Below are 20270 nucleotides of genomic sequence, written 5' to 3' on the forward strand. Positions count from 1 at the left end.
TTGCTAGGCAGAGGTGACTACCTAGCAACAATAGACCACACAGTGGAACTCTTACTTCCACATACCTATTCACATATCACACAATAAGTACCTAAGATGTATAATGCAGAGAGAACATCACCAATTCTAAGTCCTATTGTTCGGAATAAAGTGCGCTCCAGGGGTCTTCACCAAGACCCTGGCAGTGGTAGCTGCCCACCTCAGAAGATAGAGTACGTTGAACGAGAATGGTCAAGGTAGTTCTTTTTCGCATAGAAATTACAAAACAACAGAGAGGAATTCACCACTAGAGATTCAAAACAAATTCAAACATAGAAATTTCATTTCCATAGGTAACATCAGCATTAAATGCGATTGTCAATCAAAGCATTAATGGGTTGCAATGCATTAGTTCCAAAACACTGGTAGTGCATAAAGTATTCACAGTGCTCTGTGTGAGAAGAAAGGAAGATGGGGCGATGGTAGTGAATTGGAGAGTGAGGGACAGGGTAAAGGTGTTGTGACAAAGACACAATTATATACAAGATTACCTTTCCAGGATATTACAGGTCTGTTAGTTCCTATATACACATTGCTCATAGATATGTTTACAATTGAATTATTCCATTCTATGAGCTCGTGGGTGGTTAGGTAAAACGGTCTACTTTTCGACCCGAGCAAGATGAAGTGTTGTCCTCACATCAGGGTGTTCGTCAGGACAAGTTCTTGAGGTGAGCACCTAAGAATAATTAATATTGGTTCGGTGCAGTGATAAAATAAATATCTGTGGTGAAAAGTCAGGTAGGTGAGACATATTACACCTACTTGTGTAAGGAAGGACGGGCAAGGTACGATGCTTAATGGGCTCTCAAAAGGCTCCTGAAAATCTGAAGAGGGACATGTCGGGGCAGAAAAGGGTAGCGCACTCACTTCTGTGGTTTATCTTGCATATGGGGTAGTCATTCTCCTGATGCAAAAGATGGAGTGAATCCAGATCAGGGTCTGAGGGAAGAAGGGAAAAGAAGGGGGTAGTCAGGGCTGTTGCATCACGCAGAAAGGTCAATTACACGCTGGTCAGTTAGAGGGAATCCAAGAGAAGTGGCACTATATTATTATGCCACGTTCTCCACAGCAAAACCCTGGAAGGAAAATCCAAAAGAAAGATGTTAAGAAGCACTGAGAGGTCTCCTACTCCGTGGGAAGATGAACATGGGAAGACGGCTGAACCCGCGTTTTAAATATGTTGATGGGAACGGTCATGTTAAAGAGTCCCTGTTGTGGATAGCATCTGACAGATTAAGTGAGTACATGGTTAGTATTACAAGTGCTCATAGAGGCATAAAGATCGCTGTGGAAGATCCAAATGATGTTAAAGAGCTCGGAGTGGTGGTTAAAAAATGTCTTAGTACGTGGGACAATGAACGCTGGAAGACTGCCGAAACCGCGTTTGCAGGTGTGGATGAGAACATCCACGTTAAAGAGTTCCCTTTTGTGGATAGCATCTGACAACCTATTAAATGCGGAGAAGGTTAATATTAAAAAACATGTCAATCGTAGTGATGTTAAAATAGAGTATGTGCAGATGAGCAAAAAAATAACGTGTGCGGGTTCTTTAACATTAAAAAAGGTTGTGCATAGTTTCGGATTTCGCAAAATGGGGATTTGGGGGGACCATCGGGAAGCTTGCCCCCACGGGGTTTTTGGGGCCGGTAGGAGGGGAGGAGGACCTAGGACCTGGCGGACAGGAAGGGCTTTTTGGGCTGCTTGAGCTGGGTTTGGGCTTTTGGGCTATGTTTGGGCTGTTTTTGGGCTGGGGGGTGGTTAAAGCTGGAAGACATGTGTCACTGTCCACCATTTTGTGGGACAGTGACCTTGCAGCCGGTGGAAAGCTTTGGGCTCGTGTTTTGGGCCGTGCGCCGTGGTGTCTCGCGTTGCGGCTGTCAGCGGTGGTTTGTGTCAGGCGGCTTGTCGTGGAGGACGCGGAGGAAATGGCAGCTTTAAGTGATCTCCGGGTCCAGGAGGCAATGAGGCTGCTCGGGGAAGCGGGCCGCATGGACCTGATGCGGCCCGACCTCCAGGTAAGGCCGCCGCGGCGTGCTGCCAACGGCGCCGCGGCAGCAGTGATCGCCTGGGCCTCCGCGGTCACGACCGCGGAGGGCCCCGGGAGGTGGGAGGGGCGGGCGGGAGGCGGGGGGGGACGGCGAGGCAAGGCCGCAAGGCGCGGAAAGGCGCAGCAAAGTGCAAAGGGGGCTTTGGGAGTACAAGGACGTCCTACTTTGGAGTTTGTGGGCGGGGGGAAGGGGGGGCTGGGGGAGAGGGCGGTGCAGTCACTGACAGGGGGGTAGGGGCCCCGTAGGTTTGCGGGGGGTGCCAGGAGTGGAGGGCGAAGGCTTGGGGGCAGGAACCGGGGAGGGCCTGGGGAGGGGTGCAGGGGTGTTGCAGGAGGGTGGTGGCAGGCCAGGAGGTGGGGGGATGGGGTCACCCCTATTGATAGAAGAGTCAGACATGGAGGAGGTGGGGGGTGGGGAGGGCAGGGAAGAGGGTGTGGACGGGGGAGGGGGGGCAAGGGGGTGCGGAGAGTGAGCTGCACTGGGGGTCCTCGTCCGGGGAGGAGGCGAGCGCGGTGGGCCGAGCAGGTCGCAGTCACCGGTAAGGGGGAGGAGGGAAGGGGTGTGGGGGGGCCAGGCGCCGAGGAGAGGGGCGGGGGGGTGCGGAGGTGGCGGGGGGGCACACGGTTGGCGGGTGGGGATGGGGGGAGGCGACAGGGAGTGGGGGGCTGGGTTGGGGGGGGTGGGACCGGGTTGGTGGTCCGGGGGGTGGTGGGGTGGTGCAGGACCGCAGTGGCCGGAATGGGGGGGGGGAGGAGTGGGGCGGGGGGCCAGGGGGTGGGGCGGGAGCTGGGGGTGACAGGTGCGGAGGGGGGACTCTCTGCGCGTTGGGGTCGAGGGGCGCAGCGGATTTGGGTCGGGGCAGCGCGTGGGGGGGATAGGAAGGGCCTTTTTTCCCCGGCATGCTGGACTCCACCTTTTTTCATTCGCAGGACATGTTGGTGAGCGGCTCGGGTGAGCAGCATGCGGCTCCGTTCCACCGAGGGGATGGGCCGGCTCTGCCTTGTATGGGTGGTCGTGCCCCAACGTGAAACATGGCATGGGACGGCGTCGGGCGGCGACTGGAGGAGTCACGTCAGCCCCCCCCGAAGGGTCACATCGGCTGCCGGGGGCAGGGGAGTGCAGACAGCGCCTGTTAATTTCTCTGTTGGTTTGAGTGTAGGTGGCGAGTGTGTGGATCTGGTGGATCTGATGCGGGTGTGCAGGGAGAAAGCGGGGTTGTGCCGGCTGGAGTACAGTTGGGACGGCCGGGGGCTACAGGACATGGGGGATGGGGAGTTGGAAGAGGAGGGGGAGATAAGGGAGGGGGGATCTAGTAATGTTGTTGGCAGTGTGTTGCAGGGCCGGCCACAGCAGGCAACGCCCAGGGTGATGGCCCCCTCAGCTCCACTGGTTAGGCGGCGGGATCCAGCTCAGACGCCGACCTTGATGCCAGGTAAGGTTGGAGACGGAGTGGGGAGTGGTGCGGGCAAGAGGCGCTGTGTGCAGGTGTCTGTGGGGACGGATACCTGGGGGGAAGATGAGGGACGGCTGGTAAAAGGTCGGTATGTGAAGGACACGGGGGTGAGGACGGATGGCGAGCGCGGGCAGGTCGTGCGGGACGGCGTCAGGCGGAGCGGTGGTGGGGGCAGCCGCGGCGGGGGGTAAAGAGTTGCGTGGTGCCGGTGCGGAAGCTTCCCTACATGGGGGTGACCAAGCCGCTGGGGGCGCATTTGTCGGTGGCGACGAGGGAGAAGATCTGGAAAGGGGAATACATCGACATTCTGAAGTTGTTGCATAGGGAGCGGACTTCGAAGGAGGGGTCCAAGGAGGAGGAACAGGAGTTAGCCCGGCGCCCCAAGGTCCCGTTGACAATCGACAATTGGTCGGCGGCTTTTCGAATATACGCCAGCGTATATTGTGAAAAATTCCCGGATCGGTCCATCGCGCTATTCAAGTACATGGATGTGTTGCGGAGGGCACAGGTGACATACGGGGGGTACGCCTGGTCCCACTATGACGAGGAGTTCCGGGTGCGAATGGCGGCTGACCCGGAGGCAAAGTTGGGGAGATGGATTCGGACCTGTACCAGCAGACGATGGGTGGCGCCAAGTTTGGTCGCACCGTCTATACGGCCAGCGGTTTGCCGCTCGCGCTGGCCCCCTTTTCAGCCCGCCCCACCCGCGGGGAGGGGGGGGGTGGGTCAGGGGGAGCCCAATGGTCAGAGCACTATCGGGGCTTGCTGAGACTTCAATAAGGGGGCGTGTGGCCAGCAGGTGTGCCGTATCCGGCACGAGTGCTCTAAGTGCGGGCAGCGACACCCGGTGGTACGCTGCTGGGGTGTCACAGGGCCGCCAGGACAGCAGCCCGCCCAAGGCGGATTGCAGGGCGGGGAGGCTCAGAACGGCGGGGGGGTCTGGAGCTTTGTGAAAAGGCTCGTACGCCGGTTAGAGTGGCGCGGATGGAACCATGGCTGGAGGAGTACCCGCGGGCAGACGACGCAGCCATGCTGCGAAGCTGTTTTTGGGATGGTTTTGGCTGGACTATGAGGGACCGCGGATTGTGCGCTGGGCGGACAATCTAAAATCGGTACAGGCTCACAGAGGCATTGTTCGGGAGAAACTGTTCAAGGAGGTCAAGGAGGGCCGTATGGTGGGCCCATTTTCGGAGCCGCCGCTGCCGGGGTTGATTATTTCCCCGATAGGGGTTGTGCCCAAGAAGGAGCCGGGGCAATTCCGGCTGATCCAACACTTGTCGTGGCCGGCGGGAGGGTCAGTCAATGATTTCATCGCGTCGGACTTTGCGTTGGATGTCAAACTCCTCGGTGGATGTGGCGTGGAAGCTCATGTCCAGGGTGGGGCGGGACACAATGATGGCAAAGTGTGACATAAAGTCGGCGTTGCGCTTGCTCCCGGTACACCCGGAGGACCACCACTTACTGGGGATCCAGTTCAACGGTGGCTTTTTTGTGGACAAGGCGCTGCCGATGGGGTGTTCCATCTCCTGCGCGCTTTTTGAGCGGTTCAGTTCCTTTCTGCAGTGGGCTTTTTCCAGGCGCACAGGCTCTTAGATTGTGACGCACAACCTGGATGACTTCTTCCTGGTGGGGCGACCCGGTGCAATGGACTGCCAGCGGTTGCTGGATGGTTTGGCGGGGATGATGGAGGAATTTGGGGTTCCCCTGGCGCCGGAGAAGACTCACGGTCCCAATACGGTGTTGTTCTTTCTCGGTATAGAGCTCGACTCAGCGGCCATGGAAGCACGCCTGCTGAGGACAAGAGGTCGGTGATGTTGGCGTTGGTGGGCGACATGTTAGGAAAACAGAAGGTGCTGGTGCGGGAGGTGCAAGTCCTCCTGGGGCATCTTAACTTTGCATGTCGCGTGGTGCGAGCGGGTCGTACTTTCTGTCGGCGGCTCGGGTTGGCGCTGTCGGGTTTGGCGCTGCCCCATCACCACGTGCGTCTCTCGGCGGGATTGAAGGAGGATTTGCGGATGTGGCGGGTTTTCCTGGAACGGTTCAATGGTGTGCCGATGGCACCGTCGGATGATTGGGAGTGGGACGTGACGCTGTACTCTGATGCGTCGGGTGTCAGCGGTTTTGGCCTGTTTTGGGATGGAAAAGGGTGCGCGGAGCAATGGCCGACACATTGGCAGCCGGGGGGATGGAGCATTGCTTTCCTGGAGTTGTTCCCGTTGTTGGTGGCGGTCTCGGTGTGGGCGGCGGAGTTGGCGCACAAACGGGTGTTATTCCGGGTAGACAACATGTCGGTGGTACATGTGGTGAACAGGCAGTCGGCTTGGGACCCCCAGGTGTTGAAGTTGATGAGAGTTTTTGTGCTGCGATGTTTGGACATTATATTTCATGCGCGCCACGTGCCGGGAGCGGACAATGACATTGCGGATGCCTTGTCTCGTTCACAGTGGCAGAGGTTCCATGGGCTAGCAAAGGCGGCGGAGACGGCCAAGACGCCGGTCCCGGGGGTGCTCTGGTCGGTGGGAGACACCGGGTCATTCAGCTGGTGAGGGCATCGGTGGCAGCGTCCACGCTCTGGTGCGGTAAGGCGTGGAGATCCATGGGGGCGGGAGGAGCAGGTGGTGCGATTCATGTTGAGCTTGATGGACAGAAGATTGTCGCGGGTCACGATTGCGGGCAAGCTGGCGGCGGTGGCGTTCATGGGGAAGTTGTGGTGGGGTTATCCACCGTCGGCGGGTGAGTTGGGGACTCGTTTACTGGAAGGGTGGGCAAGGGAGAGGGAAGTGGGCGTGGCTCAGCGTCGGTCGATCACTGGGAGTTTGTTGGTGGATTTGATTGCTGCGCTGCCGTCGGTTTGTCGCAACGGAGAGGAGACGGTTTTGTTTTCCACTCATGTCCTGGCTGTTTTTTGGGGCTTTTCGGGTGTCGGAGCTGGTGGGTGTAAAAGGAGGGCGAGGTCTACGGTGGGAGGACGTGGAGATGCGGGCCCGGGAAGTGGCGGTGCGCTTGCGATGCTCGAAGACGGATCAAAGGGGTGTGGGGACGTGGTGTTGTTGGGACCGGTGGGTCGGGAGGTGGTGTGTCCGGCGATGTGGGGTTGCAGACTGGTGGCGGGTCGACGTGCGACGGATAGTGAGGTCTTCGGTCGGAAGGACGGAGGCGGGGTGACGGCGTCCCAGGCTTTGTGGGTTCTGCGGCACGCCCTACGGAATATGGGTGAGGCGTTTGGGACGCATTCCTTCAGGATCGGGGCGGTGACGGAGGCAGCGCGATGTGGGTGGGGGACCGGGGAGATCAAGCGGCTGGGGCGGTGGAAGTCTGACTGTTACAGGCGATATGTCAGAATGCGGGGGGTAGCGGGGACGGTCTAAAATCTGTTTTCCCCCTCTTACATGTGTGTCTTTGCAGGTGCTGTGGCAGGGCCGGAGGTGGCGCTTCTGAACATTTACATTGTGGGCCACTCATTTGTCAAGAGGGCTGAGAGGGCTGAATGGGACAATCACCGGACGCTCAACCTGGAATTGGATGACATATTGTTTAGGTGTCATTGGCGGGGAAAGGGAGGAATGCGTTGGCATGAGTTGATGCCCTTGCTGAATAATGTGGTCGGGGGGGGGGTGCCCGGATGTGGTAGTCCTACATCTGGGGGAAAATAACCTAGTGCAATGTAAAGGTTTGGCCCTGGTCAAGCAGATGAAACAGGATTTGTTAGAGATTAAGAGACAGTGGTCAGGTTGTCATCTGATTTGGTCGGATTTTATCCCCAGAAGGTGTTGGAGGGGAGCTGAGTGCCCGGGAGCTATTGACAGGACGAGGAGAAAGATCAACAGGGAGATGAAGGATTTCTGTGCCAGGGAGGGGATGGGCAGGATGGAGCATCCCGAGCTTAGGTACGGGGCGGTGTATTTCTTTCGGGAGGATGGGGTTCATCTCTCACGGTATGGGATGGAGCTACACATCGTGCAGTTGAAGGAGGCACTGGATGCGGCGTTGGGGGTGAGCAGGTACCCGAGGAGGCTGGAGTCCTAGGGGGGGGTCGAAAGACGCTAATGCGGCTTTCGAGTGGCGCATCTCCTACTTAAAAAAGGGGGTAGTTGGGGGTATTGGAAGAGGCCTGGGTTGGTTTTTGTAGGCGGTGGGGTACACTGAGGTTTTTGGCAGTTGTAGGCAGGGGGGTAGGTTGCAGACGGGATGCCATATTGATGTGTTTGAGTTTGAAAATGTTAGGGATCCATTTAGGGGCTGTGGAGGGGGGTTGTTAGACATTCACTTATTTAGTGAGACATAGTTTTGTGCGGCGCAGGCCAAGGTTGGGGTTAGGAAGGGTGCACCTGATTACAATAAAGCGGCCTTTATCACACCATTCTTGTGTCTGTGGTCAGTGCCCCCCTCCTACTGGTGGGCCCCAAAGGGCAGTCCTCAACGTGGTCTGTCCGCTCGAACAATAAGCCTGCTCAGTTTGCTCACGCTAGATGTAGACAAGAACCACGACGTGCGTGCACCGCGAGGTGCTGCTGCTCGATGGTTCCTGGGAGCTCGCCACCCGTCTGGCCAATGGGGAGGGAAGAGGCGTGTTTTGGTGCTGGAACGAAGTCGCTCGTTTCCATGGCGATGAAAGGCACTGCACGGCCCTGCGTAGGTCTGGCATAGATTGGGGTGTTTGTAACGGCAAGGTTAATTATCTCGGGTTCTCAGGCGTGGAGGAACATATCCGTAGTGAACATGTTATATTAACCTTAAAACAAATGTGGTTGTATTCACTTTGTACAAATGTCTTGCAACATCTACTAACGGATTGGCTGTTCGATAAGCGTTATAAATGCATTATTAACAGAAGCAAACATCGGAATATATATGTTCATTGGTTGGGCGCATGTATGTGCATTATAAGCATACATAGTGAGCACTCTCCCACACCTGATTATACAATGCATTACATATTCAACATTGAAGATTACAATGAATCAAATGGGGATACAAAGAGGTGCAGTTAGTCATTGTATATACCTTTAAAAAGATGCTTATTTCAAAAGGATTAACCCTAGAAAGGGGAAAAGCTGGAGTAACGTCGTGTTTTAAATGTGTCCCACCCATTGACAGGGACCGCTATACATAAAATGGCATGTATATGATGTGTTGGATTGGTATCTAAAGACTAGTGTCGATCCTGTATGTACTAGTCTAAAGGCCAGTGTGATCAGCTTTATTCTGCATGTAGACCCGCCATTTGGGCATAGGTGGCATCTTGTTTAAGACCATTCCTCACTGTATCCAGTAGGTGCATCCACTTACATTCCCTGATGTTAAGGATAGGGCATAGGTCACCTCCTCATTGGCCAAGAGATACCTTCTCCAGCACTAGCCATTTGATAGATTCTGGAGTGTGCATGTTGGTAGAAAAATGTTCCACAAGCGGTGCTCCGCTGTCTTGCACCTAATCCTGCTACAGTGCTGGAGGATTCGTGTCTTTAACTTTTGTCGAGTTTGACCCACATACAGTTGGTTGCAGGGGCACAGAACGGCCTAGATTAGACACAGAACGGAATAGTCATATCCGCCTACACAAAGGGTCCAAAGCATGCTGGCCCAAATGCACTTCTGCCAGACGTCGCTGTCTGACAGTGAGTATGGTAATGAATCTCCTAGGGATAGGGATGGTAGTTTCCTGTATCCACCTCATTCCAAATGCAAGACTACAAATGAAACAGGCATAGGAATGCTAGAACAATCAGTGGGCACATGGAACAGGCACGTAGAAGGATCTAGTGGCTCTAACAGAGAGAGTTAGCAAAGGACTGAGGTGGTTGAGCGTAGGGAATATGCTCAAAATGAGATCCTTCAAAGCACCATTGCCACAAGCCATCATCACCAAGGACGCTTTACTGGTAGGTTGGGTAGCGGACATGGGCAACCTAAAGAAGAAAAAATTCCCAGCACGGAAGACCTTTCAGAGCAAAGTAAGGGGGAAAACTGTGCAGATATTAATGCACTGCACACCAGCTGTTTTACGTCTGCAAGCATGGGGGTATTTGGGGGGCTTCACACTGTCACTTTTAGCCCGGAGCATTTGGAAGGGAGCCATTGCAGAGAAGATTTCATTAGTAGCAAATCATGTCTCAGGAATGGATAATGACAAGCAGAAGGACGAAGCAAACAAACCTGTTGCACACATGCCTCATGGCTGAATCAATATGTAGTAGAGACACTTTTCAAACTATGGGGAACACCAGACGCAGATCTGTCAAGTCAAGATGTAAAACCAAGATTTAAAGATGGATTGTACAAACTATTCAGCTGTGTTGCACTCTAGCAAACAATCCTTTGTTTACTAAACCAAGGGCACACTGTCAGGAAGAAAGGGGCTATGATGGCCTTAATGGCCTATGTCTTCATGCAGACAATTAGCATTACTGGATTGACTTACATTCATGCACAGAGGTTGAACTGGTATAAGCCGTATTTAAAAACCGTTTCCACCCCCTTACCTGCCACAAGGTATGTAATACTGCTACAAAATATATGCGAAGCATGTGAATCTAGAAGAGATTTCATACTGCAAAACAAACCCAGGTACTTACCTGTAATTATGGTTGTGCTGCTTGAGAATCTTCTAGATCCAGATGTGGCCCTCCCACTTCCCTACTACTGGAGGTTTGTAAAAGGAAAACAAAAGAAAATATAAATTGTTGGGCATGCATATGGGCATTGTGAGATTACGTCTGAAGTCAACAGGGGCTTCACCTGTGTTGACTCCTATCCACAAGCTAACAAATCAAGTTTTGAATAAAAAACAAAAACTCTTCCAGACCCAACCACTAGAAGGCAGGGTTGTGAAAGCATGTGAATCTAGGAGAGCTTCAAGCTGCAGTGCCATAATTACAGGTAAGTGCTGTTTTTTATTCCTACCCAAGGAATCCCCTTGTTTGCAAAATTAGACTAACAGATTGAGAAAAAAACAATGAGGATCTAAACCCATGACTAAATCATCGATGTTGGTTCTTAACTCACTGTGTTATATTAGAAGGTTTACAAATTATGAACTGGAAGTGGCAGAATGATCTGTTTTCAAAAGCAGTAACCCAGTTTCTATCTACATAAAATACAACTCTGTGTTCTGTATATTACACAATATGCTTTACAGCAGGCATAGTAACCCTCTATGGTCCTTTGTGAGTTAAAACTTACTGTACAAAGAACTCAGCAGGAACTGCATTAACCACCAGAGGTATCTTACCATTACTGTAATCCCCTTGAAATTGCTGGCCCGCAAAGATCTCTGCAGCAGGTGTCTTAACCTTGTAAGATATTTTAAACTGCAGTCTCTTTGTAACCAATTAAGTAAGTAGAACCGATTTACTGTCACATTTAACCTTGTTGCCAATTTTTGGGGAGCTGATTTTTAAAAAATAAAATTTTAAGTTGACTGTGATTATATGCATTTCATGACTCCACCCCCTTACCTCTGCAACACCTTGAACCCAATCTTTGAGTTCCGGGAGTAAATTTTTATCAATTCCAGCACTGGCTGGCTGTGTTGACAGCATTTAACCCGTTGGGTGCTGGTGACTGAACCACTCCGTCACCAGCCTCGGACGGACTGTGCTAATGACGGAGTGGTTCATTCATGGCCCAGCCGCCACGCCTGCGCGGCAGCGATTTCGCACCTGCACTGAGCGTTCCATTGAGCGGGCGGGGCCGTGACGGAACCACTCTGTCACAAGCACAGCGCGCCCGAGGCTCGTGACGGAGTGGTTCCGTCACGAGCATGGCGCCCCCCGTTCCCCCTAGCGCTGCGGCGGAATTACCACCGCAGCCAAGGGGTTAATGAGCTTGGAACAGAAGAGCATGTTGAGAGTTAGGAGCCTTAAGGAGTTGTAATCATGGCCTGTCATGTTCTCCCACTTCAAAAATCCATTGAAAGGAAGCGGAGTGTACACTTGCCCTCTTAGATGAATCCTTCTTTTCTGTGTCCCTACCAGATGTCCAGTAACCTTTACCACTGGATGGTGCCCAGTGTTTACTCCTACTGGTCATCGACTCATAAATCCCTGTCTGTGTCTCTCCCCTTGTATCCTTATCTGTGGCACTCTCTGTCTCCCCACACAGACTATTGCTGACCTCTGGTCTCTGCTTCCCTCTGTTTTGCAGCTGAGGTGACTCTAGATCCGGACACTGCTCATCGGGTGCTCATCCTGTCCAGTGATGGAAGGAGTGTGAGGCTTGGAGACGGAGAACAGTACCTGCCGTACAGTCGTCAGAGATTCCATCCCGGGCCCATTGTCCTGGGGAGAGAGAGGCTGAGCGCCGGGAGGCATTACTGGGAGGTAGAGGTGGGGGACAAGACGCATTGGATCCTGGGGGTTTGTGACGAGTCTGTGAGCAGGAAGGGGGAGGTCAGAGCTTCACCTGAGAAAGGATACTGGACAATGGGGCTCACTGATAGTATGTATATAGCTGGCACCTCCCCCTCTATCCTCCTGACTCCCCGTGTGCACCCCAAGGTTGTAGGTCTCTTCCTGGACTATGAGGCGGGCAGGCTCTCGGCGTACAATGTGGATGACCGGTCTCTGCTCTTCACCTTCCCAGGGGTCTCCTTCCCCCCCACCCTGCGGCCCTTCTTTTGTACAGAGGGCGACGATGGAGGTAGAAATGCAAAAGCGCTGCGGATCCTGGCAGTGAAAGGACAGCAATAAGAGCAAAGGAGACTGTTGGCAACACCAGGTAAGAGGACTGTGCATGTCACTATTACCAGATAAAGGGGATGTGTATACTTTAACTTATTTCATGACAGGTAAGGTGTGTGTTTAAAGTGTCATTACGGGTGAGCAGTGATATCATAGTGACCTGCTCCTGCATGCAAGCTCAGAGCTGACTGCTGCCTGCCCTCAGATGGTGTGAGGGATGTAAGCAGACAGCCACCAACCCACAGTTCGTGAGCACAGCAAGCAGCAGTAGAGGGAGAAAAAACAAACATACTCCTTCTGCTTCTAGGGCACAGGAACTGTGCTCTGGTCACCAAGGGTCCCCTTCCTTCACAAACTCTGAGGAGAGTCATTATTGACATCTGCCTCGGCTGGGCTGAGGTAGAACAGTGCCCGTCAACTTAGGAAGGAGGGTGAGCACTTTGTAACAAGAACATAACTGCTTACCGCCTTGGGCATCATTTTCATTCTATCAGTCTTGGGTTTTCTTTAGAACCTAACATCACATTGCATTGTGGTACATGTCGTTGTGTTTTTTGGGCTCAAGGACAAGAGCATGCAAAGTGATTTTAGCCAAAAAGTCAGCACTGGCTGAAGGTGTCAGACATAACATGGTGCGCTACTTGGCAGTAATGGTAAAACAACAAACAAGCAATGGCAAAGTCAGTAAGTGTCACCTTAGCAAACTTGGCGTTATTTTTATTTTTTAATAATTTTTATTGCAAGTATTGTTTTAACAAATTTGTATTCGTTTTTCAGCTTATAATGCATCACATGCTACATCATAGTAAAATGTATTTCAGAGTATTAATTCATGAATATCGGCAGGAGTAAATGGTTCATTATAACAATAAGAGTTCTTAATAACCTCTTTAAATCTTCAGATCTCAGCAATAGTATCAACATTTTTGGATGTCTGTATTCCTTTACTAGTCTCTTTTATGTGTAGCAGGTCCCTTTGTATTCAGCACGCACCTACTTCATCCATGAATCAGTAGGTGTAGCTTCTCCCCCCCCCCCTCCCTCCCTCCATGGGGACGTGGGTAGAGATCCTCAATGTCTGTGGATGGGCATATGATGTATCTTTTAAGGTTGGATCCCCCCAAACCACAGTGAGTGCAGTGTGGGGGAGATGGGGTGGCCTGAGGCGAGTATCGGCACATAGCCCCTTTCATGTTTGTATCTTCCAGTTAATCTATTACCTATCCTTCTGATGGGGTATCAGGCAAAAGCTGCAGCTCTTGAAGCATAGCTGCGATATTGGGATTCTCCGTAACCGCCTTGCCTCTTCTCGCTGCAGAGCCACTGCATCAGCCCTACTCCATTTCAAAGTTGCTGCCCACCAGTGCCGTTCCTTTGGGAGAGTGTGTGCCTTCCAATACATTGCTATTGAGTGGCACACAATGAGCAGTTCCAGGGTTATGAACAGAGTAGTTACTTTTTTGGGGATTTCCTTCTTCCATGTAGGCCAAGCATTATCCCTTCCAATGTATGTAGGTGGTTGTGCCCTGTCTGTAACCACACTTCATAATATCGCTGCTGCTGGGAAATCTGTTAAAAGGTTAATTCTTTGAATGATGACAGGAGAAGAAGTTATTCCTTCTGGATATTTATTCTTCAGTTTGTAAGGTTCAACAGCTCAGCCACCCAACTGCCTCTGCCTCATCTCTGTAATCTGAACTCACAAGGTTCTAACTTTGAGCCAGTGCAGCTGTACAATTCTAGAAATAACAGATGTCATTGAAATACATGGAAGTCAGGTAAAAGATAAAATATTAAACCAAGTAACATTACAACACATCTCCCTCCGTTACACAATAAAACAAAAAATGAAAGTAAAAAAAAACAATATATACAACCCAACAATTATACAACATAGTCCTCCAAGTATGATGGAGCATGTGTCTCTCTCTTAGATCTCTTCAGAACTTCAGGGACAGTCTTGTCATAGACCTCATGGAGACCGTTACCTAAATGATCCATCTTACCACACACAGCGACTCTGCCTAAATTCCAAACCCTATGATCAGAAGTTCTCACAGCATTATCAAAAACGTTAATGACTTTCAAAGCACAAGAAACACAGAAACCAGGTATTTTAACCATGACAAGATCCCCAACAGCAACATTAATAGATTTGACAGCATATCTCACATCAAAATATTCTTTACTTTTCAAATACTTATGATCTTCCTTTTCTTTCCAAGAACTTAAATCAGCAGCCCCACACCTGTCAGAATTTTTTTTTTTTTTTATCCCCTGGTAGTTCTAAGAAAGTATTAGGTTGCCTCCCACGAAACAAAAGGAAAGGAGATTTGCCAATTGTAGAATGAGGTGCAAAGCGATACACACCAACTCTCTTTGAAACCTCTTCCTTCCAATTCTTTTATGACCCTGTTGAACCTCTCAACAGTTCCATTAGACTCAGGGTGGTATAAGGCACATTTCTTGTGAACAATCCCACAATTAATAAGAAAATCTTCCATATCCTTGGAAACAAGTTGAACACCATTATCTGTCAGTATGGTTTCAGGTATACATTACAACAAAATCCCAGAACATGCGTATCAAATCTGCGTTGGGCGTGTGGGATCTGGGGCATAGGTGGGAAGCCTGAAACATTCTATGGAGGCTGGCTGGATTCAGGTAAGCCCCGTGCAGTATGTTATGTTGGATATATAGGAACTTAGCATTGCAGGATGATTTCTGTGAATACTGTGAGGCCCGATCCCAATCTTTGGGTGTCAAAGTCTAGGTTTTTTTTTCTCCAATTCTGCGTGTCGCTAGTAGTGGGTAACTCATTGTGCATGCTAGCGTTTTGGCAAACCAGGTAACCAGGCAGCGGCCATTCCCCTTGATGTGTAAAGCGTGTACAAGGGTATGTTGCTCATGTTCTGAGTCAGTGATATTCCATAGATAACCTACATTAGCCACCAATATGCCATAGGCCAGGAAGTGTCCAGCCCGTAGGTTGTATTCCTCTTGTAGTTGACCGAAGGGTATGAGTGCTCTATCCCAAAACAAATCTCAAAGAGTACTCACTCCAGTGTCAGACCATATCACCAGGCCATCCTGCCCTACAAGTACCCGGAATGGTGCAATGGTACTAATCCGTATAGCGGAAGAATAGGGTAATATGTGCGTTATACCGTGTATACTCTAACCCTGGGCGTAGTTTGCGAAGTAGCGCTACGCGTAGTGCACTTCTCACTACGTGAGCTACGCGTGGCACCCTGTTCGCACTGTGCAAGATGCCGTTTTCAATAATTGCACAGTGCGGACAAGCATCCGGCACTGTGCAATCATTGAAAACTGCATCTTGCACAGTGCGAGCTGTAGTTTTCTGCCGCTCGAGTAGATTTTTACTCGAGCGGCAGCTTTCTCAACGCGGACTGGTAGTTTCTCATCGCGAGCGGTTGCGAGCATACACTTCCACTTGCAATGAGAAACCTGACCTCCCCGCGTTGAGAATCTCGCCGGGAGGTTTATTTTTCACCCTCTCGATCGGCAACTTGATGTTGCTGATCGCGAAAGAGGAAAAAGTCTCGCCTGGATGTCATTTTGCTTGCTTGCGGTCGCCAACTTGACGGTGAGGACCGAGTGCAAACAAAAAATTACCGCTGCACTACGTTACGCGTGTTTGCACTGTGCTACGTGCACGTTCTGTACCCTGGCCACTGATAGTCTGCCTACCTGCCAACCACCTCGACGGATACTGCAGTTGTGCTGCTAGGTAATGACATTCCAGGTTTGGCGCTCCCAGGCCTCTCTATCTACTGGCAGTTGCAGCTTGCGCAATGCCACATGCCTCCACCCCATGTTCAATAAAAACGCTCCCAATATCGAATGCAAGGCATGAAAAGTGAATTGTGGGATTGATGCAGTAAGGTTATGAAAGAAATATAGAAGCTGGGGTGCATCACCATGTTTGGGCAGGTGATACGTCCCTGTTCCGTAAATGACCAAGTACTCCAGAATGCAATCTGTGGATGGAGAAAGGAAATATCCCTAGTGAGATTTCTATCGATAAGGTCTTGGGTGGTTTTTTTTTGTGTCCTCATATAACATCAATATAGGTATTTGTAAGCTTGGATCTAGCAGAGTAACTAGATAATTCCGCTAGCCTATTCCCCTCACCGTGGTAAGAGAATTGCAGAATACACTCATTTTCCAGCTCCGGAACCAGCTAGTTAAATCTTTCTTGGAATAAGACCTTCCCTCTATTGACTTGGCTATTGATATTTTGAATCATAGGACCAATTTTATCCAGACCACTTTATATATCTATAACAGTTGCTAATATTTTAGACCTTCCCATCTCTCCCAGATCTCCCAAAATGTGGCCTTTCTACTCCCCCCCCCCCCCCCCCCTTTCCCCATTGAGCTTTTACAATCTAGCGACCTTGTTCTCTGAATTGATGATACCCATTCTAGTTTGGTTGGCGCTATTGGCAACACCCATTTACCACACATCTCTCTCCTTGGCAATAACATAAGTATATATAACAAAGATTTTTGATTTCTGGATAGTTTGCTTCCCTCTTCTTCCACCCCAAATATAATCATTTGGCTTACCTTGATGTCTTGACTTATAACCTCTATAGCCATCTTACCCACTTCTAGCCAGAAGGGCGCTATCAGAGGGCACCACCAGAACTTATGGACATCATTCGCCCTTTCTTCGCTGCACTCTGGACACATCTACGGCTCTTGTTTCCCAAGTTTGGACAGCTTTTGTGGCGTCCAGTATGCCTTATGCACTGTAAAGATATGATTTTTATTGTGGGGTGCGGATTTCACAGTGCACCAGAGTGTTGTCATCGATACTTGCCATATATCTTCTAGCTCCGAATTTGGGAGGTCCCTCTTCCAGATCCCTTCCAGCTTTAAGTAGTGTTTATCTCTTGCTTCAATCATTAACCAGTACCATTTTGATACCTCTTTTTCTGAGGGGTGTTAATTGGTATTCTTTTTCAGAGCCCACATTATATTCTCTTCTTTTCTTCAGGCTGTTCACCCAACTCAGCAAATGATAATACTTGAATTTAGATAGGTGTACATCTGTAACCCTTTATAGTACTTCCCGTGGAACCACTCCGTTGTCTTGCAAAAGTTGATTCCATTTGTTGATTCGGCTTGCTTTAATGGGAAAGCCAGTTTGTCTTTGAGACATGGAGGAGTTCCTGGAGAGTCCCAAACTGGGGCCGAAGCACAAAAGTAGGGAATCCCCAGTAAACGTCTGAACTGGTACCATATGATACTTGCTGCTTTCAAAACCTTTAGTCTCACTTTTTTGTAGTATTTCGGAAGGCCATATTTATAAAGGAAGAAGTTTGCCATATTTTCCTCCTCCGTTGTTAGCGCTTTTAAAAGCGGGGTATAATTTGCATTTTCCAGGAGTAGGGATCTAAAAGTTTTATATTGGAAGGCTCGACAGTAAACTATTAGGTCAGGACTAGCAATTCCCCCATAGATCTTCCTCCTACGAAGTTTTTTTCCAGGCAATCTTGACCCCTTTGTTTGCCCAGATGAAACTATTCAGTGTTCCTTGTAGTTTTTTTAAGCACTCCCAGACCAAACCCCAGCATAATTGTATCGAAAAAAACCAAACTTTGGCAGGATGGACGTTTTCAATAAATTTGATCTGCCTAAAAAGGATAATGGGAGATAGTGCCAGGCCTTCAAAAGATTTTCTGATTCCTTTTTAACCTTTATAAAATTCTTACTAGCCAGGTGATTTAGGTTGTGGGCCACCTGTATCCCCAGATACCTGATCTCTTTTTATCACCAAGGAGCTATAACATTTTGTGTTCAACTCTATTATCTCAGTTTTTTGTTGATTAATTGAGTATCCAGAAATGTTACCATAGTCTTCAAGCATTTTAACAATCTCGGGGTAAGATATCTTAATTTCACTAGTACAGATCATCAGATTGTCTGCATAGAGCCCCCCAATATTTGTATTTAAAAGGAATTATATTGGAGTTTGCTCTAATTTTCTCTGCCAGGGGTTCGATATATATATGTATATATTAAAAAAACTAAAGGGGAAAGCGGACATCCCTGACGTGTCCCACGTTTGATTTGTATCTGGTCTGTAGGATTCCCATTTACTAAGACACTCGCTGTCGGGTTTCTATATATCCTTGCGACTGCTCTTAGGAAATTCTCCCCCAGATCATGATTCTTTATTAGCTGCAGTAGGAAAGGCCAGCTAACCTGATCGAAAGCTTTAGCAGCATCGAAAGTAAGGATCGTCAGGGGCATGTTGTGGGTTGTTGCTAAATCTATTGTACCAATCAACTCCTGGGTTAAATAGTGCAATTGTCTCCCCTTCATAAAACCCTTTTGGTCTATGTGTATTAATTGGTCGATCACCTTCTCTAAACGTTTTGTCAAAATCTGGGTATATATTTTGTAGTCTGAATTTAAAAGGGAAATCGGTCTATATGACTCCCATAGATTAGGGTTCTTATTTGGTTTTAATATGATGCTAATTGTTGCCTCTTCTCATGAACGCGGTGAGTCCTCCCCTTCTAAGAAAATATCATTTAAAAGCTCTGTGAGCCATGGGGCCAGTTCTTTTTTTAAGAGCTATATATAGCTCATTTGGGAGGCCATCTGGGCCTGCGACTTTCCCCTTTTTCATTCTTCCCATTCTTTTTTTTTTTTTATTTCAAAGTAATACAATACAGTTTGAAACATTTACTTGGCTGTTTGGTTTTAGGCGGAGAAGAAAGAGAAAGAAGAAAGAGGGGGGGGGTATTGTTCCAGATGAGCGTCTAGGGCTGCCCACATCCCCTTTCTTGCTGTATGGTTGGCTGGTTGGTGGTTTGCGGTGATGTTGTCTGCCCCCCGCAGGAAGGTCACCCAGTTAAACCAACGTTTGAAAGTGGCTTTCCCAGTGTCCTTCCAGTTACCCAAGATAGTTTTGGCGGCAGCTGTGAGCAGGACATCCACTAGGTCACTGTTTCCTTTCGAGTCAAGCGATGTGTCCATGAAGGCCATGGTGATGCCTGGTAGGCCGCGTGTGGTTTGGCAGCCTGTGAGTGTGTCTATGAATTCGTTTACCCTGCGCCAAAAGACCTTAACCTTGGGGCATTCTTATATAACGTGTGCTAGATCCCCCCCCTAGCCTTTTGGCAGTTCCAGCAGGTGTCACTGTCTCTGGCTCCCACTGTCTCTAGTTTGGCTGGTGTCCAGTGTAGTCTATGCAGTAGCCAGTATTTTGTTTGGGCTAGCTGGGGTGTAACTTTGTTTTTTGACGCCGAATTCCATAGTTTGGCTTTTGCTGGCTCGTTCAGTGGTTTCTGGTATTCCCCCTCCCAGAATGCTAGTGTCTTGTTGTTGAGCGTTGTGGTGCGGGGGGTGATAAGTTTATAAATATTCGCTGTTTGGTGTCCCACTTTGTTTAGGTTCTGTGTGTATTGTATTATTGAGGGCCTCTGTTTTGATAAGTTGGCTCTAGTGATTGCTGCTTTGATGCTGAGGAAGGTGTAAAAGTCTCTGTTATGTAGCTTGTGTGCCCTGTAGGGCCTCCAATGTGAGTGGGTTGTTGTTTAGCTCCATTCGGGCTGGTACTGTGATGCCTATGCTACACCACCCCACATTCACTAGTGTGTCTCCTTTGTATGTTATTCTGGGGTTGTGCCACAAGGATTCCCATTTGGAGTTTTTGATGCTGACCTCCAGTTCTTTGTCCACCCTGAGCATGACTGTCTTGGTGTTCCTGATGATTGCATTTTTCGCTTCTGGGTGTCTGCTTGCCGTTAGTGCCATCAGTGGGTCTGCCCCCCCCCCGAGGATTTCCTTTCCACATCCAACCACACTGGCGTATAGTCCGGTGTGGGGGAGATCCAGTGTATGCCCTGTTTCGCCAGACAATGCCATTTGGAATGCCTTGTAGTTAGTTAGGTTGAGCCCTCCTAGGTCTTTCTTCAGTCTGAGTTTTGAGAGGCTGATTATGGCTCTTTTACCCTCCCATAGGAATATGTTGAGCGCTTTGTCTAATTTATTGTGGAAATCCGA

General features: G+C 49.7%; 1 protein-coding gene across 1 annotated transcript in view; it reads left to right on the plus strand.

The window, feature by feature from the left end:
- LOC144753940 (E3 ubiquitin-protein ligase TRIM11-like) overlaps window positions 1-20270 on the plus strand; it is a 277392-nt gene that overhangs the window by 236379 nt on the left and 20743 nt on the right. The window contains exon 7 of the mRNA XM_078641467.1: window positions 11689-12261. Coding sequence (XP_078497593.1) covers window positions 11689-12233 — 545 coding nt within the window. The 3' untranslated portion in view covers window positions 12234-12261. The remainder of the gene's footprint in view (window positions 1-11688; window positions 12262-20270) is intronic.

Source organism: Lissotriton helveticus, chromosome 5_1 (assembly GCF_964261635.1).
Source record: "Lissotriton helveticus chromosome 5_1, aLisHel1.1, whole genome shotgun sequence".
Taxonomy (NCBI): domain Eukaryota; kingdom Metazoa; phylum Chordata; class Amphibia; order Caudata; family Salamandridae; genus Lissotriton; species Lissotriton helveticus.